The sequence below is a fragment of the Eumetopias jubatus genome, unplaced genomic scaffold (genome assembly GCF_037043125.1).
Source record: "Eumetopias jubatus isolate StellerSeaLion01/CBP00866 unplaced genomic scaffold, mEumJub1_p1.0 scaffold_12, whole genome shotgun sequence".
In the NCBI taxonomy this organism is placed as follows: Eukaryota; Metazoa; Chordata; class Mammalia; order Carnivora; family Otariidae; genus Eumetopias; species Eumetopias jubatus.
This window is the reverse complement of record NW_028274818.1, coordinates 34131958-34156410: the sequence shown is the minus strand read 5'-3', so window position 1 is coordinate 34156410 and position 24453 is coordinate 34131958. Positions and strand designations below refer to the sequence as shown.

General features: G+C 51.1%; 1 protein-coding gene across 1 annotated transcript in view; it reads left to right on the top strand.

The window, feature by feature from the left end:
- PLXNA2 (plexin A2) overlaps positions 1-24453 on the top strand; it is a 204372-nt gene that overhangs the window by 115044 nt on the left and 64875 nt on the right. Inside the window, exons 5-8 of the mRNA XM_028125850.2 lie at positions 15991-16091; positions 19587-19710; positions 21458-21611; positions 22240-22336. Of these exons, the coding sequence (XP_027981651.1) occupies positions 15991-16091; positions 19587-19710; positions 21458-21611; positions 22240-22336 (476 nt within the window). The remainder of the gene's footprint in view (positions 1-15990; positions 16092-19586; positions 19711-21457; positions 21612-22239; positions 22337-24453) is intronic.

Here is a 24453-nt window from a genome sequence, read left to right as displayed (position 1 = left end):
CATTTCCCTAAGTTCCCCTCCACCCCTTTCTATCCCGGAGCGGGTCCATGACAATGGTTCCATCTGAGGCAGCCATTGAAGGAGGTGAGGAGTCGAAAGCAGTGAGGAAAGTGAAGATTCGAACATTCCCCGCCACTGCCCTCCAGGCAGGGAGTGTGGCAGAGCTGTAATCCCCACTGATGGCTCAGGCAGGGCTGGCCCTGCGTTGGCGGGGGGCGGGGGGGGGGGGCAGGAGCCCCCAGAGGGCTTCTCACCAGGAACCAGCTCCTAACAACACCCTTGTCTTCATTAGACCAGCTTGGGGTGTCACATTTAATGGTTGTGCTCGCATCTCCTGAGGCTCCCACTGGGGCAGTTCTCAAATTCTTTTGACCCATGAACCTCTTGAGTTGAAAAAGAGACTGCTGCCCCTCCTGTCCTGAAAGGACACCAGGGTTTCAGAGAGAACACTCAGTGGAACCATCTGAGAGACAACACCCAGGGTTTTCTTTTTATTTAAGGTCGTGTTATCAGGAGGTTATCACTTTGTCCCCAGAAGTAACACCAGTAATTGCCCCGGATGTGTGCAATCAGCCTGATCCTGAGCCATGCAGGGTCGTGGCTCTCCCTTCGTGTGCCCATCACGAAGACATGCAGTTAGGAACGGCGGTCCTTAGCATTCCCATGCCCGCCCATACGTTGGCGGACAGCACCAAAACACTGCCCTATTTTGTCTCCCCCGGGCCCGTTGCCTCTGTCTCCGGCACTTGCATAGCTCCTCAGCTCACTCTTGGATAGTAATACGAAGGCCTTCGAGTCTCAAACACAGTCTCCGTTCAGAGTTACAATGTCCAGTTCACCAAACCAGAAGTAAAATTCTGACCTTGACCGAAGCTCAGATCTCACCTGTCCCTCAGCCCGGGCCTTCTGCACGCCCCACACTTGGAGCCACGAGGATTGTTTCTGCTCTTTTTCTCACTTACCTCCCCTCACCTGAGTATTGCTATTGAAACCTTCGAGGAAGCAGAGAGAAAGGGTCATAGAGACCCTTTTGCACTTGAAGTGGACTTGTCACAAGATAGCCTCCTGCTGTCTGAGCTGGCTAGCACTTCTGCCTCTTTGGGGGCTGGGTCCTTCGTGGGCCCGTGGACACCCCTCTGCTGAGCTGCCGTGGCTCCAGCTCCCATCTGACAGCTCCCTGCTCTCAGCCCTGATTTTCCAGCTCTTCTGTCCACATAGAACCCAACTCCAGGGTTTTGTCTTAGACGGGTCACAAGATGCTCCCAGGCCAGCTCTCCTTCCTGAGGTGTCCACATCTGGATCTGGTGCAGGAAAGCACTTGCACATCCTCAGTCTGCCACCGTCACCGGGGTGGGGGCGCTCGGTGACTGCCCAAGGCTCTGCCTTCCCTCTGCCTCCTCCGAGCTCTCCAGCTGAGTCTCTGAATTTCCCACCTTCTGGGTTTTCCAGTCCACTGTGTCCCTTACATTCCAGGGCATGCATCGCAAGCTTTTCAAGTGGTCCCGTTAAAGGGTGGCTGGCTAGGTTACAGCATTCCAAGGGCTTCCTCCAAACATCTCACAAAATCTCCTCCTTTTCATTCCTTGACCCCTGTATTTCTTTGATCTGGGACCAGGACCCAAGATGAAGGGCAGAAGAATTTTGAGAATCTTCTCTGAAAAACTGTGTGATCGTCGGCCATCTTAGTGAGCTTGCTGTGTTCATTATAACTCGGTGCTTTGCTGAATGCTTTAATTTTGATATCTGATAGTATTTACAAAAGTAGAAACTGAGGCTCAGAAAGGTTAAGTGGTTCACTCAGCACAGCTTAGTACAGGGTGATGCTGAGCCAAGTTCTTCTAACTCAAACAGTCATGTCCTTTCCATGACACCATGCACCTCTGCTGGGTAATAAACAGTAAGTCTATTTAAAAGGAAAAAGAAAAAACAAAAACAAAAACCCTTCACATCACCTAATGGATCCCAGCAGAATGCCAGGGGCGTCAGCCACACCCAGAGAACCTTCGCATAGTTCTTAGTACATTTACTTAAGAAGCTTAAAATAAAACCTGGATCACTGGGCAAGTGTGATTAGCTTCTCAGCAGGTATTTATAGACCTATTTTGTGTAAGAAAGTAAAGTTGGAGCATACAGGGATATCTCATATGAAGAAGTAAAAAGCAGAGCCCTATGAGTAACCTAAAAGGATAGAGTCCTAAGAAGACTTTTTTTACAAAGTGCATTAGAGTCCTGCCAGCTGCGCAGGTGGTCAGATTCTAAATTCAGAGACATCATAGAGATTGATCAAGGAAGGCTGCATGGAAGAGGGGAAGCCCAGGGATGAGCAGGAGAGGAGAGGACCTTCTGATGAGCACGAATGTGTGAGCAAAGTTAAGGAGGCAGGGCTGTGCAGAGCACAAGAGGCCACTGTGCCAGGAGTGGGGCGTTGACACTGACAGAGGGAGTCTAGAGTGGAAATGTCAGCCTGGTGGGGAGCAGAAAATAAAAGGCTCAAATATTGGGGTTGGGGGGCATTTGGACTATAAACTTCATCCAAGAGGCAGTTTTTCTTGTTTTTGAAAAAAATTTTTTTACATTATTTAGGTTTTTATAGCTGAGGGCATCATTATAAAACACTGCCTCCTGGAAGCCTTCCATGATTTTCCCTTTACTCTGGTAGCTATACTACATCTCAGTCATTCTGCGCCAATATTTCATTATCATTGGGGGAGAGGCTTATCTGCCTTCTGGGGGCTTATCTGTTCTACACTCTGAGTACCCAAAGATTAGAGCCATGTCTGTTCATCCTTTGAACTTCATGCCTATGCAGCATACATAGCATGTGCTCAGTATGTACCTGTTCATAATAACTGACCTCTATATCCTAGACACCAGCCTAATGGTTTCCTAACCTGTGCCACCCTTCATGCCTCAGAGACAATTTAGTGTAGAAGCTTGGAGCGCGAACTCTGCAGCCAAGGCTCGAATCCCAGCTCTACAACTTCCTGGCTCTATGGCCGTAAATGAATTCACTAAGACGCTCTGAGCCTCCATTTGTTCCTCATCTGCAGATAGTGAGTCTTTTATAAATATGTGCTATTATCCCCATTTCACGAATCAACAACTGAGGCTTAGCTGAGGAAGGTGCCTAAGGTCACACAGCTAATCGGCGAAGGGGCTAGGACTCGGACTCGGGTGGTCTGACTCTAGGACCCATGCCCTCAACCTTTCTGGAAGAAAAGAGAAATGAGGGTATGCAGGACACATCCGGTGTACAGAGAACAGAATGGAGATCCATGGGGCCGACAGCCGCCATCCTGCTCCGAGGAGGCGGGCCTGCGGGGGGGGGGGGGGCGGGGGGAGGCGGAGGGGCACCGGGGATGCTCTGACAGGGACAGGTGGGGGACACGTGGTGAAAGAAAAAATGCAGAACTTCCCCTTTTCCTCCTTTCTGCTCTGTTTCCACCACCCTGGCCTTCCGCGATTGTCCCCTCAGTTCACCTTTCCTACTAGTTCCCTGCTCCAGCAGTGCTCATTCCTGGAAGCCTCTCTGTACCTCCTCATGCTTGGTCTCTGCTCATGCCCTTCTCTCTATTCCTGCCTCTCTAAATATCACCAAGTTCCCAGGCCGCAAAGAGTGGCACTTTCCTGGCCCCTAGAGATGATTAACCTCTCTAATGACACTTGGACTTTCTAGCTTACCCCCCAGAGGGTATGCTTCTCGAGGGCAGCATAAGACCATGACTAACTTGTCTTTGTAACGCCACCGTATGAGACTTGATACCTGGTCTGGTGGATATATGAAGACACGAGTGAATGAAGGATTCATACCAGGATGGACTAACGAATAAGTGAATGAGTCAATGAGCCCATGAACAAATATAAGCACCAATTATAAAGATCAAATTATAAGCACCAAATTATAAACAACCGTATGCAGGTCCACTCATGAATGGAGCTTCCCAAGGTCAGCCAAGCCCGGGTACGGGGCACTGTGGCCTTGTCGTTGTTGCTGCCCCAGGGGAATGGTCTTTATCCAACTGACCGGTCTATGCAGATGCCCGGAGCAGCACAGCGGCTCAGGATCCAGCAAAGCTTGGAGCCTTCCTGCCTCACACATCACCACCTTGCCAGGATTGCATGAATGAACACGTGAGCTCTATACGGAAAGGAAATTTTTAAAATTTAATGTAAGTGTCGGAGACTCTTTTTTTCCCTCAGTCAGAGCTTTGACATGTACTGTTATCCACCATCTCTATCCCTCTGTCTCTTTTTTTCTCTCCACACACGCACACACTCATCCACTCACCTACTAACTTGCCCTAGGAAGCTGTGAGTGACCAGACACTGTTCTGTCCTTCCCAAGGGAACCAGACACTTGGCATATGATGAAAAGTCAGAGAGAACATTTTCAGACCCCATGTGTCAGGGAAGTCAAGATGGCCAAGTCTCAGACGTTTAGAATAGAGAGATGGCTGAGAAGATGCCCTCCATGAGGTCCACTGGAAGCCCAAATTCTGTTTTACAACGTGAGGCTCCGATGGCTTCTTGTGTGCTCAGATCTATACAACACCTTAGGTGGAGAGGTGGAGGCCCATCTCAGATCTAGTGCCTGTGGATGGAGCGAAGCTGGCTCTGATCTTTCTTATGTGCATAGCTGTTGATGAGGGTGTCCTGGAGGAGGGCTTGTGCAGTTGGGCTTGGCCAAACCTTATACTCTTCAGTAAGATTGCTCTCCTTAGGTCAAGGTGACCTGGGAACTTCAACATGGGGACCCTTCATAACCCCAGGAGCAGTTGCCAGGGAAGATATCAAGAGTGGGAAATTCGTACACAATTCGTACAGCCCCTGAGAACCTACAAGCTTGTGTCAGTAACCATGAGTGCCAACACCAGAGCCAGAAGTGCAGTTGGGCACCAGGAGGCAGAAACTGGAGCTTGGTTGGAAGGCAGTGCCAGGGCCTCTGCCAGAAGGAGCTCGTTCTTAGGGTCCCCTTCAGGAGCAGGGATGTCCTAGAGGCCCACCTTCCCCTTTTATACAAGGATTCCCTGTGTCCTCATCCCAAACCACGCTAAAGGTAGGCCCCACCTTCTACTCAGACAATGCCGAAGGTGTTCTTATTCCAGATCCTGACCAGCCTCTTCTTGGGCCCTGCTGATTCCCACCACAAAGCTCACCTTCCCAAGCTTATGCACCATAGATGCTTCAAAGAGAATTTGGGATTAACTGATGCTCCACTCCCTCTCGTCTTGCTCTGCTGGTAACTGGAAGCAAGGGGAGCAGAAGTTAAGGGGATGGAGCCCAGAAACCAGGGCCTATAAGGCAGAGCCCCAGCTCTTTTTTTTTTTTTTTAAGATTTTATTTATTTATTTGACAGAGAGAGAGAGAGAGCGAGAGAGGGAACACAAGCAGGGGGAGTGGGAGAGGGAGAAGCAGGCTTCCCACGGAGCAGGGAGCCCGATGTGGGGCTCGATCCCAGGACCCCGGGATCATGACCCGAGCCGAAAGCAGACGCTCAACGACTGAGCCACCCAGGCGCCCCAGAGGCCCAGCTCTTAAATAAAATCAGTCTCCACGTGGTAAGGTTATACTCAGGCCCCGGGCATCTAGGGGCCTCAGCGGGACCACCCGAACAAGTAGAAGTTTGGAATGAATGAACGGGAATGGGCGGGTAAAGAGTCCCCCCTTCCATGTTACCCCATCCCCTTGCCCTCATCACTTTTCCCCTCCTCAGGTAGATGAGTTGATGTTGACCCTATAGGGAACTTTAGGGGACCTGGCTGGTCCTAGACATCTGGATCCCGGAGGGGAGATCTGTTTCAGTTATTTCTTAGGCCCCATTTCTCATCCCTGATTTCCTATCCCACCTGCTTTCCTTAACTGAGTAAACCCACAGTTGTCATGGAGACAACATAGTATCTGCATCTCTGCTGCTTTATAGATCCTTCCAAAAAACAAAACCAGAAAGGGCCCTATGTCTACCTCCCTTGTATTTCTGGCCCAGAACTCCTGTCTAAGAAAATACGTTATGGTGTTTGGAATATCTGCTTTGCCCATTCGGTTTCCTACCCTCTTTGTGCCTTTTCTTTGCCCAAGTTTCACCTGAATCCTTAGGAGACGAAGCTTGATTTGACTTCTTTCAGCAGAGGATCTTGAGTTTTAGTGCGCTTCGGCCTCAAAGAGGGTTTATGTCATCGCTAAGGACAATAGTTGGAGGGGCTGTACCCCTCTTCATGCAAAGGGCAGACAAAATTCTCCTCATATGACAGATCAGCAGTCTCAGCCCAAAGAGGCTAGGTGGCTTGCCCAAGGTCACTCAGCACGGGAGTGCAGAGCCTGGGTGAGGGCCCTTTGCAGCTTTCCCGTGCAAACACTGCCACCTTCAGTGGGGTCTGCAGATAAAGACTGAGCACGGTAAGAACTACCACTATTGAGCACCAACTGTGTGCATGGCTCTTGGTGTGCGGGTGTCAGTGAAGCCCCCAAACAACCTTGTGAAGTTGACATCATTATCGTCACCATCTTACAGAGAAGGAAATTGAGGTAGGGAGAGCTGACAACTTAATGTCATACAGCTTATCAGCTGTCCCCTTCAGTGTTCACCTTCAGTACAAACTATGGCCTCTCGCTGAAAAAAAGGGGTCCAGGAGAGGCCATTGCTCTAGTGCTCATCAAAAGGATAAATTTCACTGGTCGGGGCCAGAAATTTCTCTTCCCACCGCCCTCTCCTCTTTGACTCCTGCATAACCCTCAGCTGGGTTTTATGAATGAGGAGGAAAAACTGTCATTGAAAAGTTCAACCAACTTTGGATTCTACTCTCTGAGTGATAGATAGCTTTAATTACTCCGAATTACTCAGCCACTCCACTCTTCTCCCCCAAGTCATTAAAAATAGATTTTCTCTTTGAACTCCACTCCGCTCTGGGTCCCCAGATAGTCAGGAGTTCTTAGGAGTCAGCCCCAGGGTCAGCTTCTGGTCAGAAGGTTGCATGTTGCTTTAGTTGCAATCACAGACTCCAGAACCTCCAGCTGGTTTTCTGGGGGTCGGTGCCTCCTTTTTCTTAATGATATTGATCATGTGACTTTTCACAGCTCCAAGGACAGGCAGGAGGCTGGGCCGGTGTTTACTTTATGAGGATTTAAGGAGGTCTCACACATGGCTATTGATTTTTGAAGAACTGAATCTAACGCTGGGAACAAGCCATAGTGAATTCTTCACGTTAATTACTGGGAGGTTGATTCGTAGGAATGACCGAAGCAGAAAATGTGAGCTCAGGGATGCTCTGCTCCCTGATGAGCAGGTACTGTTGTGTCCATGAGAAAGGTAAGAAACTGGAGGCTTAAGAGGCGAACTGGGTTGCCCTAAGCCACACAGCTAACTCCTGGCCAGACCAGGACAGAAAGCACCTTCCGCCTCTGCGCTGAGGGCTCTGTGACATTCCTGGGAGGCTCGGGATGGGAACTCTTCAACCTGCTCAGAGCCTCTCCCGTTATTGGTCTGGGTCCTGGCCAGCTTGAAAAAGAACCAAGCAGGGGCTCTTCCACCTTCACCAGCCTCTCTCCCTCTCGGCACTCTGACATCACCCCTTTTGTTGCGTCTAGCTCTGGATTCACCATCTGAATCGTTGCTAGCGAACAGGAGAGTAAAATGAGCTAAGAGGCATGCAGTGGTCAGGTGGGTGATAGTACGGATCTTCCTGGACTTAGGATGGGGTGACATCCCCGTAAACCCATCATAAGTTGGAATGCATTTCATACACCTGGTCTACCGAACATCATAGTTGAGCCTAGCCTACCTTAAACATGCTCAAAACACTTAACGTCAGCCTACGGTTGGGCCAGAATCATCGAACACAAAGCCTATTCGATAATAAAGTGCTGCCTGGCTCATGTAATGGATTGAATACTGTACCGAAAGTGAAAAACAGCATGGTTGTGTGGGCACAGAATGGTGTTAAGTCTGCGGGTGGTTTACCCCTGGGATCACATGGCTGACCAGGCGCTGTGGTCACTGCCACCACCACCCAGTGCCATGTACTGCTAGCCTGGGAAAGGATCCAAATTCAGAATTCAAAGTACGGTTTCTGCTGCATGCGTATCGCTTTCCTGCCATCTTAAAGCCGAAAAATCTGAAGTCGAACCATCCTAGGTCTGTGATTGCAGCGTCCAAGAGCATGCCTAGGCACTGCAGCCAATGCCTGATTTCCAGGAGAAAGAAAGGTGGCCCCGACAGCCAGCCCTTGGGGCAGCCTCAGGAGAGGGGGCTTTCCGTCTCCAGGGCGGCCTGTCTCCACCTTACCCCCTCAGCCCGGGAGTCAAACAAACCTGGACTCCAGGTCTGTGCCTGCCACCTGCGAGGCATGTGACCTTGGGTGGGTTATGCCACCTGCGACTGTTTTCTAACAAGTAAAGCGAGCCTAAGAATACCTTGCCTGCGAAGTTGGCACAGGATTAAATGAGATAATATACACCATGTGCCTGGCATGCGGTAGATAGAAAACTATCATTATTATTATTCCTGCTGCCTCATGCTGTTCCACAAGCTCAGCCAACTGCTCAGCCCAGAGCCGGGTGGAGCCGGCCAGGAGCCTGCCAGCCATCAGCAGGAGACCTCAGGCCCTATCGCCTCCTCAACCCTCTGTCCTTGGGGAGCAGATCCAAGGAGGGAATCTCACTGCTGCCCCATACCTCTGCCCCTTCCCACTCCCAGCAGGGAGGTTTAGATGAAGATGCGGCTTCAGGCTTCCAGTAGACAGTTAGCTCTTTGCCCGAAAGGACATGAGGGAGAAGCTGGCTTTTCCCATGGAAACTTGCTGGACCATAGGCGATGTAGCACGAAGCATGTCAGGAGCTGGTGCAGCCTGTCCTGTCCCTGGAGGGTCCACTGGGGCTTGGCCTGGGCACTGGGCTAGGCCTCTCCAATCAGCTGCCTGCGTCCCTTTCCTGGTGAGGACTCTGAACCCTGGCCGCATCAGGTGTGAAGGGAAGGTACAGAGCCCCAAGCACTCGGGCCTCTCGAGGCTGATTGCACCCGTTGCCACGGGGCTGACGGGATTTGGGGAAAGCCTGTGAAGAGAGACTCCACCCGCCTATCCATTGCCCCATGAACAACTACTGGGTGCCAGCAAGCTACGCAGAACTGTGGGGACAGAGAAGAAAAAGGCTTACCTGCCCTCGGGGTCCTTCCTGCCTCCTGAACCTGGCTCTGGGCTCACCTCAAACCTTGTCCTACTGAAACTGTCCTCTGAAACTCCTGTCCCTCCGCATCCTCAGAAAGCTCCCTTACAATATGTCACCAGCATGGGCCATGGAGGAGACACTTTGCCACTCACTCTGAGATGGAGCTGGGGCTAAGCCAGCCCCTTGGGGGCCTCTCTTTCCTTGTGGATCAAATGGAAATCATAATCCCTAACAATGGCCGCCCTGTCTTCCTCCCTGGGGAGTTGTACAGGTCAAAGGAGATAAAGTGTGTGAAAGCGCTCAGAAAAGCTGAAACCCTCCCCTGGTACGTGGTGTCAATGCCACGATGGCAGTCCACGTGCCAGGCCTGGCCACCGCTCTCTTCAGCCTGCCCTCTGCCGTGGATGAACAAGAGCGTCAGCACTTGGGTGGAAAACAGGCTTGAATTGGAGCAAAAGGAGAAAGTGGGTCTGAGACCTTCCTAACTGGAAGGGGAGAGGGGGCCAGCTGGTGGGACCACCTAAAGAAGGTACAAAGGGAAGGAGCAAGGCTTGGGGAGACAGTTGGCTTCAGCTGCTGTGTGCTTTGCCCCAGGCCCCGGGGGCCAGGAGGCTGTTGATCGGACCAACTGCTTGCCCCCAGCCAGGCTGTGTGTGCCACCTGGCTCCTGGCCACTGAGAAGGCCTCTGTTTCTTTCCTTGTGTCAAGAGGCCGGGGACACGTGTGGGGACAGGTGTACCATCTGGCAGGGGTGCGGCAGATTCCAGGGAAGCAGGGCATTAAATGCTCATTCTCTGAGGGGCCCTGGCAGCCTGGAGAGCAGCTTTCCCTAATTGCTTCCTGTTCTCTGTGTCTCTGTCTTGCACGATGGCAGAGGAATCCTGCAGAGCCTCGGGAACACTGAGCACCATGCTCCCCCGAGGTAAACCTCTGCTCTGTGTCCTTTGGGCCATGACGGTCTCTTGATTCTGCCTCTTTTGTGACATCTATCCCATTGTGTTGAGATTATCTGTTTCCTTGGTTTTGTCCTCAAACAAACCAAGAACTCCAGGAAGGCAAAGAACATAGCCCCAGAGTGTAGCACAACATAAATGCTCAGTAAATGTTTAAGGACTGTGGGGGACCCAGGCACAGTCCATTGTCAGAAGCCTATGTGTTGTGCTGCCTCACCTTAGATATTTCCCCAGTAGACCCATCTGGGTTCTCAGAAGCATGTAGCTCCTTTCAGGTGTCCACACAGGGCGGCAGAGACATGGCATTGATTCTCTGTGCCCAAGCTCACTTGGCAAAGGGCTCTGGGTCCTCTGCCTACCATTGGACGACTCTGAAGAGTGGTGATGTGTTTGTACCTGAGGTACTCACTGTCCAGGGCCTCAGGGGCCTTCCTGGCCTCACCCCGGGTGGTCCAAACCCCAGCAGTCTGCCACGTTCTTCAAGATTTGGAGGAACGAGGCTGGCCCCAGCCATTCCCTCAGTGACTTGCCGCCATAGCCGATAATAATCTGATGTCATGTCCCTGGCTGTGCAGAACCTCCCACCCTGTGGGCTATGTGTTGTGCTAAGAAGAGGGAGCGTGAGGGGGAACCACCCTAAACTCTGCATAGCCCCACTGATCCCTTCCCACATAGAGCTCCAATCCTGCTGAATCAGGCCAAGGAAGCCACTAGAGATGCAGGGCCCCAAGGCCAGAGGAGCCAAGAACACAGTGTGAGTCACCTTTAATTAAGAGCATTTCTTAAGTAAATGACTTAATAGGACAGTTATATTCATTAGAGGTATAATTACAAGACCTAAGATCAAGCAGAAAAGAATGCAGAGCGTGAGGGTGGAATCTGTCCGGAGCAGCTCCGTGGTCCCGGGGAGAAGGCGGTGGAGGGGTCAGCAGAAGGGCGTCCTCCGACTGGTAGGCTTCTCATTGCTACACTCATTTCCCAGCCTAGCTACCCTTGGATCCCAGCACTCAGCCAAGGGGGTGGGGGAGCCTCAGGCATAATTAAAATGCAATCATAATAAACAAACACTAATTAAAGCGTCACAGAGTGTCCCATTAAACTCTGAGTCAGCCCTGACAAAGTGCCGCCTTGACTCAGTGGATGCTCTGCTGGAGAAAGCTCGAGCTGCTTCTCGAGCTTCTTGAGACCACTCCCAACCCCACCCCATCCTGCCCCACTCCACCCAGTCCCAGAGCATGTGCCCGCCAGTCACCGGGGATGCCGGGTGAAGCCTCCAGATTCCTGAGATTCGAACTTGGTCCTTTAGGGCCTCCATAGACTCAGAGTTATCAGGGCCAATTTCTCCCTGGGCAAAGAGCAGTCCCCAGAATGCCCCCTTCTCCTGCTCCCCTAAAGCAATCTCGTTCCTTCCATAGCCCCAAAGCCAAGTTCTATTTCCACTTCTTCCTGTCCTGGGGACCTGACGTTTAAAAAGACTCTCCCAAGGAGTGAGGTTATCTGCATCCATGGTTCCCAATTTTTCGGTCCTAAGAATAGCTGGAGCGCTTGTTAGAACTATTGCTCAGGCCCCATCCCAGAGTTTCTGACTCAGTGGGCTCTGGGTTTTCTTGTCCCAGAAGCTCACAGGTCATGCCAACAGGGCTGGGTCCAGACCATGCATGGAGAGCCATTGCTCCTTGAGAGTCCCTGGGCCGCCTCTTTCTGGAGGACATTCTTCTGGCCATGCAGTGGCAGTCTGGAGAGCTCAGCCACTTCATACGTCCCCAGTCCCATGGTCTTCCCTGTCCTTCCCAGCTTAAGCCAAACCTGCCTCTCCAAGTTTAGACCCACCGCTCCCTCACTCTCATGCAAGGTTTGCTGAAGAAACTCTGCTCTCCACTTCGTGCCGTGACTCTTTCCACCCGGAGCGCTCTCCATCTGTGTCAATATGATTCACCCTTCAAGACCCAGGCCCCTGCCTTGTTTTCTCACAGAAGCTGCTTGGGACTCCCATCTAGAGCAGCACTGGCCCAGAGAAACAAAGCGCAAGCCGCAAATGCAAGCTCCATGTTTACTTGTAACTTTTCTAACAGCTAGATTTCTAGAAGTCGGAGGGATGAAGTAGAATTAATAATAGGTTTTATTTAACCCAGTATCTGAAAAAAATTCATTTTTAACATGTGTCAATAAAAAAAGTATTAATGTGATCGTTTACATTTTTTTGTTTCCATACAAAATCTTCAAGACCCAGGGCATCTTGTGTCCTTAGAGCGCATCTCAGTTTGAACCCGCCACATTTCAGGTGCTTATAAGCACACAAGCTAGCGGCTGTCGCTTTGGACGCGGCAGACAGAAAAGTATTTTCTCTTTGCTCCGAATCCCCTCAGCTCTCTTGCAATGCCTTAGAGCACACATCACTCTCTTGTCTTTTTCTTGCGGGTCTGTTTGCAACCTGAAGTTGATGGCTGTGTTTTAATGTGCAATTGCTTTCATTCCCCTGAAGTGCCTAGCACTGGCCCCTCTCTATATGTAGGATGTGATCAATGAATATGGGCTGATGAATGAATATGGAAACACAGGAATATAGAAAAGACAGAGAACCCACAGAAACATCTGACGTGGAGGGTCTCTTCCCAGTCCCAGTGACATTTCTTGCCTCTGGTTTGTGCCTGGCTAGTAGATCTCAGAGGAGAGAATCATTCAAGTTTTAGAACCACCCCCACCCCAGAAGTTTCCTGTTTCACTTTGCTCTTCAACTCGGTGCCTTAAAAAAAGAGAGAGAGAGAGAGAAATTCCCACCAGGAGGGCCCAGGAAACAGGAAAAATAGTTGTGCTATTGGTTTCATGTTTGGAGAAGAACAGGGTTCTCTCTATCTCCGTGGCACTTGGCGTGAAAGTGGGCTTTGTTGCTGGAGACACTGCTCCCATTCAGGGCCGCCTTCCCCAGCTGCTGAGAGCCGGGCTGTGTTTTGACAGACAGGCCGAATGCAATGCAGACAGTTGTTTTAATTTCCAGCCAGATGCAGACATCACTCACACGGAGCTCGGAACCCAAGAAAAGAAGGCTGGGCCCTGGGCTGCAGTGGCACTCAGGGCTCAGAGGGCGGGTTGGAGGGGGCCGGCGGAAGCTCCCCGGGCCATGGGGTCACAGAGATCCTGGAGGGCTGAGAGTTCCAGGCCCCGGAGAGGCAGGCTTTCAGAAAGGTGCTGCTTGGAGGGATCACAGGCCATGAGTCAGAGGTCAAGGGTTACTTCTTAAGGCGATGTGATGATGCCCGTGGCCCATGGCAATGGCTGGGTGGTCGCTTTTATTTATTTTTTAGTTAGTTAGTTAGTTATTTTAAAGATTTATTTATTTATTTATTTGAGAGAGAGGGAGAGTGTGTGTGCGCGCGCGCGCAGTGGGAGAGGGGCAGAGGGAGAGGGAGGGAGAGAATCTCGAGCAGGCTCCATGCCCAGCGCAGAGCCCGACGCACGGCTCGATCTCGGGACCCCAAGATCATGACCTGAGCCAGAATCAAGAGTCGGACGCCTCACCGACTGAGCCACCCCAGTGCCCCTGGATGGTCTCTTTTAATTGTACCAAATTGTTCGGGGCAGAAATCGTGAACAGTCTCAAGGAGGAGCTAGGTAAACTGTGGGAAATAGACTCCCAAAGGTCAGAATGTGAAGGACAAATGCAGCCTCCCTCTGAGGGCAGACATCCCTCTCACAGTCTTCCAGACACCTGTCACGTTGACTCTGCTTTCGCATCCCAGTGATGGGAGTTCCTTGCAGAAGCGAGGGCTGGATGTTATTGGACAACTTTGACCTTCCTAGTTTGGGCTTTCCTGAAATTTTTCACCCATGAGTCCTGTTGTGGTTACATTGCTGCCCTTTAAACATTGGAAAACCACCTCAAGCCTCATCTTTTTGGATCTAAATAAACATCTCAGGTCCATCAGCTGCACCTCAGATGCTGCATCTGGATCCCACCCCGTCCTGACCACTCTTCTGGGAAGGACCTCTGGTTGAATAACACCGCTCTTGGAGCTGAGACCTGAGCTGGGCACTCCCCACTGTGGGGTGTCCTCTCTCCACCCTGACACGTTGTCTGTTTATGCAGCCCAGGAGCAAATTAGCCCCTTGAGCTATTATATCAACTGGTCAGGTCACACAGGACTCACACCCTCGGTCTAGCATATAGGAGGTATTTCAGACCAGCCTCCACTCACAGTACCAATTTCTTCAACTGAATTGCAAGATTTGACTATTATCCTTCCTGCATTTCCTATTTTTGTTATTCAAAGGAGGTTAGGGCTGTTTAAAGCTGATCATGTCCACCCACTTATAGGAAAGCCTTGCGATACGAATATTAGTTGTTAGGATGCGCTAAGAACGAGGAGCACCCAACGAAGAAAAGGAGCCTCCTGGAGCTGGGCACGAGACCTTTCATTGTCTGGCCCGGGAGTACATGCCCTGACATCTCGCCCCACCCCAGCCGGCCTACACCCTTGAGTTCTGCTGAACTTGTCCATGATCACTTTGGCTTGTGATAATCACTGAGCGTGCCGTGCCCTTCCATGTCTCTGCAGCATCTGTCTCCTACCCTGACTCACGCTTTCTCCAGCGTCCAGCGGCTGCTTCCCCAACAGCTTGTCCTGGGTGCCCCTCCTCCAAGGTCACGCCTGTCCCAGGCGAGGAGCTCCAGCTTTGCAGTTACCAAGTCCCCCTGGACTCAGCTCTGCGGGGCAGGCTCTGTGTCCTGATGGCTGGTATTTCCCTCTCACATAGCACCGGAGCCTCACTGTGGTGACATATGATAAAGATTTGCTAGATAAGCATGTTAAACTCCAAAGCCTCTCAGGAGGATGCTGTGAAAGTGTCTCGGGCAGATCCTTTGTCGCTCTGCCCGGAGGCAGAACACCATACGGCTGGACCCTGGGTTGTGGGTTTGCACTTGTGATCACACATCCGGTGGGTGGGGGACATCTCTGCCCTGACAAAGGAGAGCCCAGCCCCAGCCCAGCAAATGGTTTTGCAGCCCAGCAGCCTCCGGCCCCAACCTGCAGCAGTACCTAGTATCGCAAATGGAAGACTTCAATCTTCTGACCCCCTTACCTGGCCTGAATGTCACACGCTGGACAGGTGGTGGTGTCGGGTCCAAACAGGCCCATCTCAAGGGCCTGCAGGGCTCCACGGGGCAACTGGCAGGAGTTCGCTGGGGCTGCATCCTTGGGGTGGGGGACAGGGACTTGATCTGTAAATTCCCACTTTCCCTAGCAAGACGGACTCAGACAGGCAGCTCATCTCTGTGGATGTTCCCATTTAGCCAGACTTTTCAAAGGATGTTAGATTTACTAGAAAAAATTGAATGCAAACATCAGAGAATGGGATAATTGGATCCAGGTGGTATGTTTGGTTGGATGTAAAGAGACTGTGGCATACGATGAATATTATTGGATAGGAAAAGTTTCTCCTTCTCTCCCTTTTTAAATGTTTTCTGTGTGGGCAGGATGTCTCAGCCCAAGCCCAGCTGAAAGCCCTTCAGAGACAAGTTGGTGGCACTCAATAGGCTTTCAACAGAGTTAACCATTTTCACGAACATGGCCAGCTCTCAAAAGGACTTGAGTGGCGGGCAGATAGAGACAGGAAGATTTGCTTCTGCCCCTGGTGAAGGCAAGAAGCAGCCTTGGGCCGGCCACCCCCAGAAACACATTCCCCTTAGCTGTACCCCCATTGCACCAGGCAAACAAATGAGAGAGGCCATTGACTCCCACCCCCCCCCCCCCGCCGTCCAGTGTTACCTCTTTTAGGGGCGGTGACAGAGTAACTGTGGGTAGGTGTAGGTGAGTCTGAACACACATCAGCCAGTCATCACTCCCTGGTCTAACTGTGCTCTCTTTCATCTCTCTGCCAGATCACCAGGGTCCCCGTAGAATCCTGTGAGCAGTACACGACCTGTGGGGAATGTCTGAGCTCGGGGGACCCTCACTGTGGCTGGTGTGCCCTGCACAATATGTAAGTTGGGGATCGTTCGGAAAACAGGCCTGGAATGCAGATGACCAGGTGCTTTCCTGGGACTGTTAATGAGGATGTGACCATGGTTTCCAGGGCAAGGGGAATTTCCAATAATTCTCATCTGGGTTGGAGAGCAGGAAGAGAGGCCATGGGTAGGCAGGGGTCCTTCTTCCCAGCGTCATGCCTTTGCCTCTCATTTCACTTCTAAATTCTGCCCTCCCGGCTGCTCCCGCGTCTGCACCTTGTCAACGCTGGCAAGGGTAGTGGTACCAGAAGAACTCACCAGGGAAACTATAGAATTCTCTAGGTTTCCTCAGAACCTCCTCAGTGCATCCTGCCACCAGCGTGCAGATGGTAGCGCACTGTTGGGGGCCGGGGTGGAGGGTGTGCATCTGGACTCCAGTGAGCTGCTGTGTGACCCTGGATGGTCCACTGACAACTCTGGGCCTCCACTTCCCCAGCGCTGAATAGGGCTAATGCCTACCTCGCAGGTACACTGTGAGGATTAAATGAAATAATAAATGCTTTGGAAATAAGGAAGCCCAGAATAGGCTATACAAATCAAAATAATTATTATGATCTCTGAACCTTTGGGAGGACACTTCTGGCCTCATTAATTCATGATTTTAAGAAGTCTGCATCTCATTCTAACTAGCCTCACACCCCTATTCAGATACATCCTGGCCATTGAATACCAGTTCAATAGAAATGCAAAATCACACTTAAACTTCCTAATTTGAAGGGCTGTGGAGGGAGAGAAGAGGGTGAAAACCCAAAGGCAGGACCTGGCTGGGAATTCTGTTCCCCAATGGAGTTGGAAGCTCCGTGGCTCAGTGCCAGCCAGCAGCGCATCTCCGTGAAATGTGCCGGGTTTGGGGTGGAGGCGGAGGGGGCAGGGGGCCAGAGTTCAGGGTCCTGCACAATAGCTCTTGGCTTCCGGCCTCTCCAGCAGGTGTTGCAAGGGCTAGGGAGGGAGGGAGGGAAGCAGGCGCCTCACAGATACAAAATCTGGACTGGATTTGAGCCCACAACTACTGGGTTCCCTGCTTGGGTTTGGAGGTAAGAGATTCTCCTCAAGAAGTTTTGCCGAAAATGTTCCTGCCAGAACTGAGGCAATGAGTCGCCATTTCGGTCAGACAAGATGTGGATGCCCCAGGAATGGCAGAGGTGGCTAGCCATGTGTTTTCCCTCAGTGTGGCTGACGGGCCAGCCAGCTGAATCTCTCATCAGGAGGATTTCTTCCTCCCAGGACCCTGACTGCTGCCCCCACTCCATGCAAAGTGTCCCAGGCTACCTGCCCTCTCCCTGTGCAGTGCACATGCCCAGCCACACCACCCACTCCCTTGCTCCCTGCCCTGCCCTCCCAGCCTCTGAGCCAGTGGCTCTTCTCACAGGTGGAACACACCCCTTACAGATGGGGGATTGTCATTAATTCAACACCAAGGACAACCGTGTTCCCCAGCTTGTGCTTGAGCCTATCAATCTATCACGGTGCTCGGGTCTCCCGGTGGCCCCACACCACCCCTGTCATCCTCCTGTCTGGGTGGGCTGTGGCTTCTAGAATGACTGAGCCACATCAGGATAGTCTCCGATTTCCTCCGTCCTCTGAACTCCCTACCTGTGGCAGGGAATCCCTCCCACCTCTGGGGCACACCTCTCCTTCCAGCCACTCTGCCTGCCAAGAGCACTTGGGAATGAACTTTTTCCTCTTTCCACCCAGAGCTTTCTCCTCTTAGGTCCTTCTCGTGGTCAGCAGCCCTCCTGCCATGCCCTCGCACCTGCCACCAGGGGCCTGCCTCGGTAACAGGAAGGAGTTGACGCGCCCACTTGCTGTTCCCAGGCCCACACGCTGGACTGGAGGCAGGGGCCCAGGGAGATTGCTGAAGAGGCTCTGGGTCTGGGTGGATTTGAAACCTTCCTGTCTCTTCTGTTTGCCTCGTTCTTGCAAGTGTGTTAGTGTCTCCAAGGCTATTTATCTCTGTTAGGGCTGTTGCCATAAATAGTATGATAAAAAAGAGCCATTTCAGCGAGTCAATGAGATAAAGGCTCCAGTCAAGAGCTCACTTTAGAGCTATCTTAAGGATTCACTTAAACCTCAATAATTCTTTTCTTTGACAGCATTCATATTTAGATCCATTATGTGCCTGGAAAGGAAGAGGGGAGGGGCGGGGGGACTTTGGGTGGGAATCACTGCCTGATTGTGGCATCATTTGGTATGTCAGGGGCTCGTTGGTCTGGAGAAGCACCAGCCCTGGAGTGTGTTCCCATGTGACATAGGTGGTGACCAGATGCTCTTGCCCGCAGGCGTCACCATGCCCACCTGCCGCCCTGGGCAGAGATGAAGCTGTCGGGAGAGACGGCCACTCGGCTTTCCGATGGAGGCAGGCCTGGCTGCCCCTCCTGGGCTGCCTCTCTGTCTCCAGGCATTATTTCACACCACAAATATTTATTTAAAATATAGCATGTGACAGGGAGAATATCTCAATGAATAAAACATGGCCCCTGCCTTCAGAGAGCCATTAGTCCAGCCATGAGATCACATGCATGCTGTCCCACCCGGTGAAGACCTGTCCCGCGTTTGACATCTTTTTGGAGTAGAGTAATAACATTAGTAGTCATCATCGTTAATATTATTATTATAAGGGCTAAAAAGCCATTTTCTTTTTTTTTAAAAGAGTTAATTATTTGAGAGAGAGCGTGAGAGTGAGGGAGTGGGGCGGGGGGGGGGGCAAAGGGAGAAAGAGAGAATCTCAAGCAGACTCCCCGCTGAGCACGGAGCCCCACCCAGGGCTCCATCCCAGGACCTTAAGATCATGACCTGAGCCAAAATCAAGAGTCGGAGGTTCTTTTTTTTTTTTTTTAAAGATTTTATTTATTTATTCATGAGAGACAGAGGGGGAAAGAGAGAGAGAGAGAGAGGCAGAGGGAGAAGCAGGCTCCCAAGGAGCAGGGAGCCCGATGTGGGACTCGATCCTAGGACCCCGGGATCATGACCTGAGCGGAAGGCAGACGCTTAACCATCTGAGCCACCCAGGCGCCCCCCTTTTTTTTAAGATTTTATTTATTTATTTGAAAGAGAGAGACAGAGATAGCGACAGAGAGCGAGAGCAAGGAGGAGAGGGAGAAGCAGGCTCCCGGCTGAGCCCGGAGCCCCATGCGGGGCTCGATCCCAGGACCCTGCGATCATGACCTGAGCCGAAGGCAGACGCTTAACCGACTGAGCCATCCAGGCACCCCCAGGAGCTATTCTTTATGTCTAAACTGTACCTCTCGTATTGGGGGTTAATCCAACTTCCTCTTAGTCTGTGTTTACCTGTGATCAGGACCATCTGGGAGTCACCCAGGCCCTCTGGGGTAAGTGAAAAGTGTAATGAGAAGACAAGCCAAGAGCCCCAGAGCAGCAAACCCCTCTTAACCCCCCACCTTCAGGGGACAGTGGAGCCAAACAGATGGGTGTCAGAGGCCTGACCTCTTGTGCATCTCTGTCTGTGGCAGGTGCTCCCGCAGGGACAAGTGCCAGAGGGCCTGGGAACCTAACCGATTTGCGGCCAGCATCAGCCAGTGCATGAGCCTCGAGGTGCATCCCAGCAGCATCTCAGTGTCTGAACACAGCCGGCGGGTAAGAAACGTATCCCAGGGGCTGGTGGGGGAGCACAGAGCACACACACGTGGTGTGCATGTGTTCCTTCAACACTTGCTCGTGTATCTGTCACTGGATCACACTTTAAATGCTCCAAGGAAACTGTGTTTATATAAAACCTATGGTAGCTCCTATTGTAAAGGGCACAGTCATTCTCTGTATTCCCTGCAAACTCATTACCCATTGATCTGTTTTGTAAATCTAGATTCTGCATTTAGTAACAAGCATCTACAACATAGTGCAATCCGATACTAAATTAACACATTGTTTGTTATATGCTCTATTTACATTCCTCCATTCATGTGGTTTTTCACAGAGACCTTAGAGTTGCCTTTGTGTGTGTGTGTGTGTGTGTGTGTGTGTGTGTGTGTGTGTGAGAGAGAGAGAGAGAGAGAGAGAAAGAGAGAGGAGAGACAGACAGAGACAAAGAGACTGAGGCTTAAGTCACAGTTGGTATGTACTTAAAGAGAATATTAAAGAGAATAAAACAGCCCTTAACCACCTGTCGAGGTACAACCCCAAATATTTCATGTCCTTAGGCCCTGCACGATTATTTCATTCTGAAGGTTTTATGAGTGTTTATGGATGTTAATTAGTTAATGAACCTTCCAAGATTTCTGTTCATTCATCCCCACCAGGAGGTTTTGGCTCCCATGGAGCCGAGGGAACAAATAGGGGAGTTTGTACCTAAGTCTCTTGGCCCCATGGAAACGAAACTGGGGCAGGGATTCAGCAGCAAGCAAATGTTTGGAGAGGCTAGGTGACACTCATTGTGAGTGAGAAACCTCTGCAAATAAATACAGCCAGGTGTTGGTAGGAAGACAATGGGAGACCTACCTACACTGTGGCTCCCAACTTGAAGGCTCTGGGGAGGGGCAGGTATTGTTGCCATGAACCCTTATGGTCACCCCCTGTTGCTAGAGGAAGCCAGGGGCATTTTTTACCTATTGTGTCAAATATCGCTTAGATGTTCTATTGTGGTCATTGCGAACAAACTCATTTCTGGCCGTCAGTGGTATTTTTACCATTCAAAGGACGGTATGCAAACTTGAAAAAGCCAGAAAGTGCTGGCCTAGATCATTGGAATCCATAGGCAGCAGCAGATATCATCCGGGCCGTTGGTGTCCACGTTCTTTGCTTTCTCTGGTCCCCACAGCTCCTTGTGAAGCCACTGCCCTACTGGAGGGGGGCTGTCAGCAAGCAGGGCACCTGGGGTTGGGAGGACAGAGGGGCAGAAACCCTAGGACACTTGCCATCCTGATAAGCAGCGCCTGAATCATAGCCAGGCTGAGGAGCTAGCTGTCTCCCACCAACCTGGTAAACCTCGAGATTGGTAAGTCAGTGTTAAGGCTTGTTTGCAAAGGGCTCAGCTCGTGATTTGCTTTCCAGGGTCATGGTTTCATGTCAAAATGATGAGGTCTGAGGTGGATTTTGGTACCTTTCCCTCTAGGTCCCCTCACCCAGTCCTTTCTGATGCTGGCCAAGACTGAAAAATAAATGCACAGTGATATTAATAAAGACCCACTGACTCTGCACTCTTATAATTGTTCTGTGTCAAAGCCAGAGGATCACTAGACCAATGTCCTTCCTTAGAGATGAGCTCAGGGGACATTAGTCCACAAGCAGGCCACAGCAGGGCCAGGCCTGGAGCTCTGGTCTCCGGAGCCCTTAGGATTCTTCCTATGGCATCGTTTTTTGCTCCTGAGCCTCTTTGCTCCTCCCACAGCTCAACCTGGTTGTGAGTGATGCTCCTGACCTGTCTGTGGGCATCTCCTGTGCCTTTGGGAACCTGACTGAGGTAGAGGGACAGGTGTCTGGGAGCCAGGTCATCTGCATCTCACCAGGGCCCAAGGATGTCCCTGTCATCCCTCTTGATCAAGGTAAGAAGTGAGCGCCATGAAAGTCACATGCCAGGGGCTGCCCTACCAGAATGGTCAACAGTAGAGTACACAGTGGAAGGGGTAGCAAGTGGAGGGCGCGGGGGATGTGGTGGCGAGTACCAGCGCCAAAGTTGCCTGCCTGAGCCTTCATATCGCAGATGCTAAACATGGGCTTATATAACTTGTTTGAGTTTGAAAGCTCATTGTCATAAAGAAGGAAATCCCTTGCTCCAACTTGGGTTAAGTCTTCACCATGTGCAGAGAGTTTTTCCAGACTTCCCTTCCCTTCAAGGAATGTCAGTGGCTCCAGCCAGTGATTTTCAGCGGTCTCTCCATGGAACTGGGGGTTTGAGGGGTTCTGGCCTGGTATTTCTGAAAGTCTTTCAGTAGCTGAACATGCCTGACCAAAGCAGGGGTTTCTGTGGGATGTGATTCATGCAGTTTCCCCTAAGAGGGGGTGTGCGGGTGGCTGGGTCCCAGTGACGGGTGTCTCAACGGGACCAAAGGGACCCTCAGGCAGTTTTCATCTACCGTCTGTGCCCCAAGAGAGCCCTGGAGTGGCTTCATGGATTACCCTCAGATTCTCCACTGGGCCCCCAGGTTGTTACCCTCTCCTTTTTTCCCCCAGACTGGTTTGGGCTAGAGCTGCAGCTGAGATCCAAGGAGACTGGGAAGATATTTGTCAGCACCGAGTTCAAGTTCTACAACTGTAGTGCCCACCAACTGTAAGCATTCTGGGGCCTGGATACGGGTGTGGGGGGTTCTCTAAGCTCCAGTCATGTTGGTTTCACCTCTCAGTCTCCCCAAGGGACCTGGCACACTGTCTGGGACAGCGTGAGCTCTCCATAAATGTTCCTTTTCAGTTCTGTTCAGTTTATTCAGTTGTATTAAACAGAATGGCATTCACTGTCCACAGCCTCTGATCTCATCCAGACTCCCTTGCCTGACCCCTCTACAACCCTACCCCCAGTTCTCAAGCTAAGATGGTAAAAAGAAAGTTTGACATGAAGATGAAGGTCGTGGTCCAAGGACAATAAGAAAAGTTCTCCATTTTAGACCAGTTGGTGGTGGCTTTGAACGTAGAGATTGACAGTGAATAGAGTTTAGACACATCCTCCATGACCAAGTGGAGAGGGACACAGAGGTAAAGGCAGCTGTGCACACAGCAGCCCCCAGGGGAGGACATGATCTAAGGGCCCCGGGCTGGGAGGGGGAGAGGGGACTTTCACGCCACTGTGACCCAGACCCAGCCTTTGGCTTTTTAAAAGAGGAGGGGGAAACCAGCAGCCTCTAGAGGGGCCTGAGTAGAGCCCAGCTGACCTCACCAGCCATCTCCAGCAGTGGGACACTTACCACTGGTGCCCACAAGCTAAGAACTTCTACAGCTGGGCAGGAAGAGAGACCCGTATTTAGTTTTTATCTTCACTGGAAGAGAAACTGAGACTCCTTCCATACAAACTGAGAACTCTATACCGCCTGGTTTAGAAAGAGGGAACTAGGTCTCTATAATAGGGCCACATAAAGGCCACTGGCCCAGTGCCCATGAACATTCCCCAAGGAGAGAGATCAAGCAACAACTCCACACCAGAGGGAGCAATCTCTGGGGATAGTCTATGGACCCATCCTTCCCATTTCCTAAGACAGGAATACTCTGAGGTCTACATGACTCCAAGGCATCATGTCTGTAGGGTCCAGGCTATGGACAAGAGGGGCTCAGCAATCCACATGGGGAGAGGTCTGTTTGCAGCTATCCCTGAAAGGAATCTTTAGCCATTAAAAGAGACACGTGAGTCAGTCCTTCCGAGCCTCACCTCCTCTGATCTTGATTTTTATGACAGGAATCAGCTGCTGGGACTCTAGGATCTCCAAAGTAGTTAAGAAAGGAGACACAGTTGAGCCCCATTGGGATAAGTCAATAGATGTGCTGAGAAAGACAGGACAAATAGTAAAAATGGCCTGGGGTGGGGGCAGGGCAGTAAGTGCAGAAGCTGAAATAAAATTGCCCACTAACCATGGCTTCCCACTCCCAGCTAACCCTGTTGGGGAAAATGCAAGCATCTTGGAGAAAGAAACTCCCAACCTCCTTCTAAACTCCAACACAGTGGTGATGGAATTCATTGTTTGTGAGAGCATCCTCATCTCCATGGCAGTTCGGTGTGATGTCACCACTTTGCATTGCTATGGCAACAGAAATGCAGTCACAGGCAGCAAGTTTTAACCAAAAAAAAAAGGCAGGTCTGCTTGACAGCAAAGATTCCATTTTATTGCTAAACACTGTCTTACCCTTACTCCACTCCTGGCATCCATAGCAAAAAGTCACAGAATCAAGTTCAGTCCGCTGCTTTTAATATGGTAAACTGAGGCCCACAAGGGTTAAGTGCTGCAGTGAAGGTCACAAAATTAGCCAGTGGAAAAGCCAGGCTTAGAACCCCATCTCATCATTCTTGGTCCATTTTCATTAGTTACTTGCTGAATCATAAGATATTAGCAAGAACCAGTCAGTCTGGCCTAAGCTCAGAAATACAATCACTTTGGGCATATCCGGAAGGGGATAAGATTGATCAGCATGGGGAAGATGAGGTGTAGATGTGCTAATGCACCCAAAACAGGGTGGCAAATTAGCCAGTCACCCCCGAATGGAGACCCATCCACCTAAATGTAAAGGGAATGCCCACCAGATGGCGCCAGATCGCAGAGCCGGATGTGTCCCTTCCAGGTTGGTCTAGTTGTCAAAGGCTAGATTAGGGGAGCCTGGCAAGGAGCAGGAAGACCAACCCCACCTACAAAACCCAACTCCATTTTAATGGTCTGGTCACACACAGCCCCCAGGTAAAACTAGAGG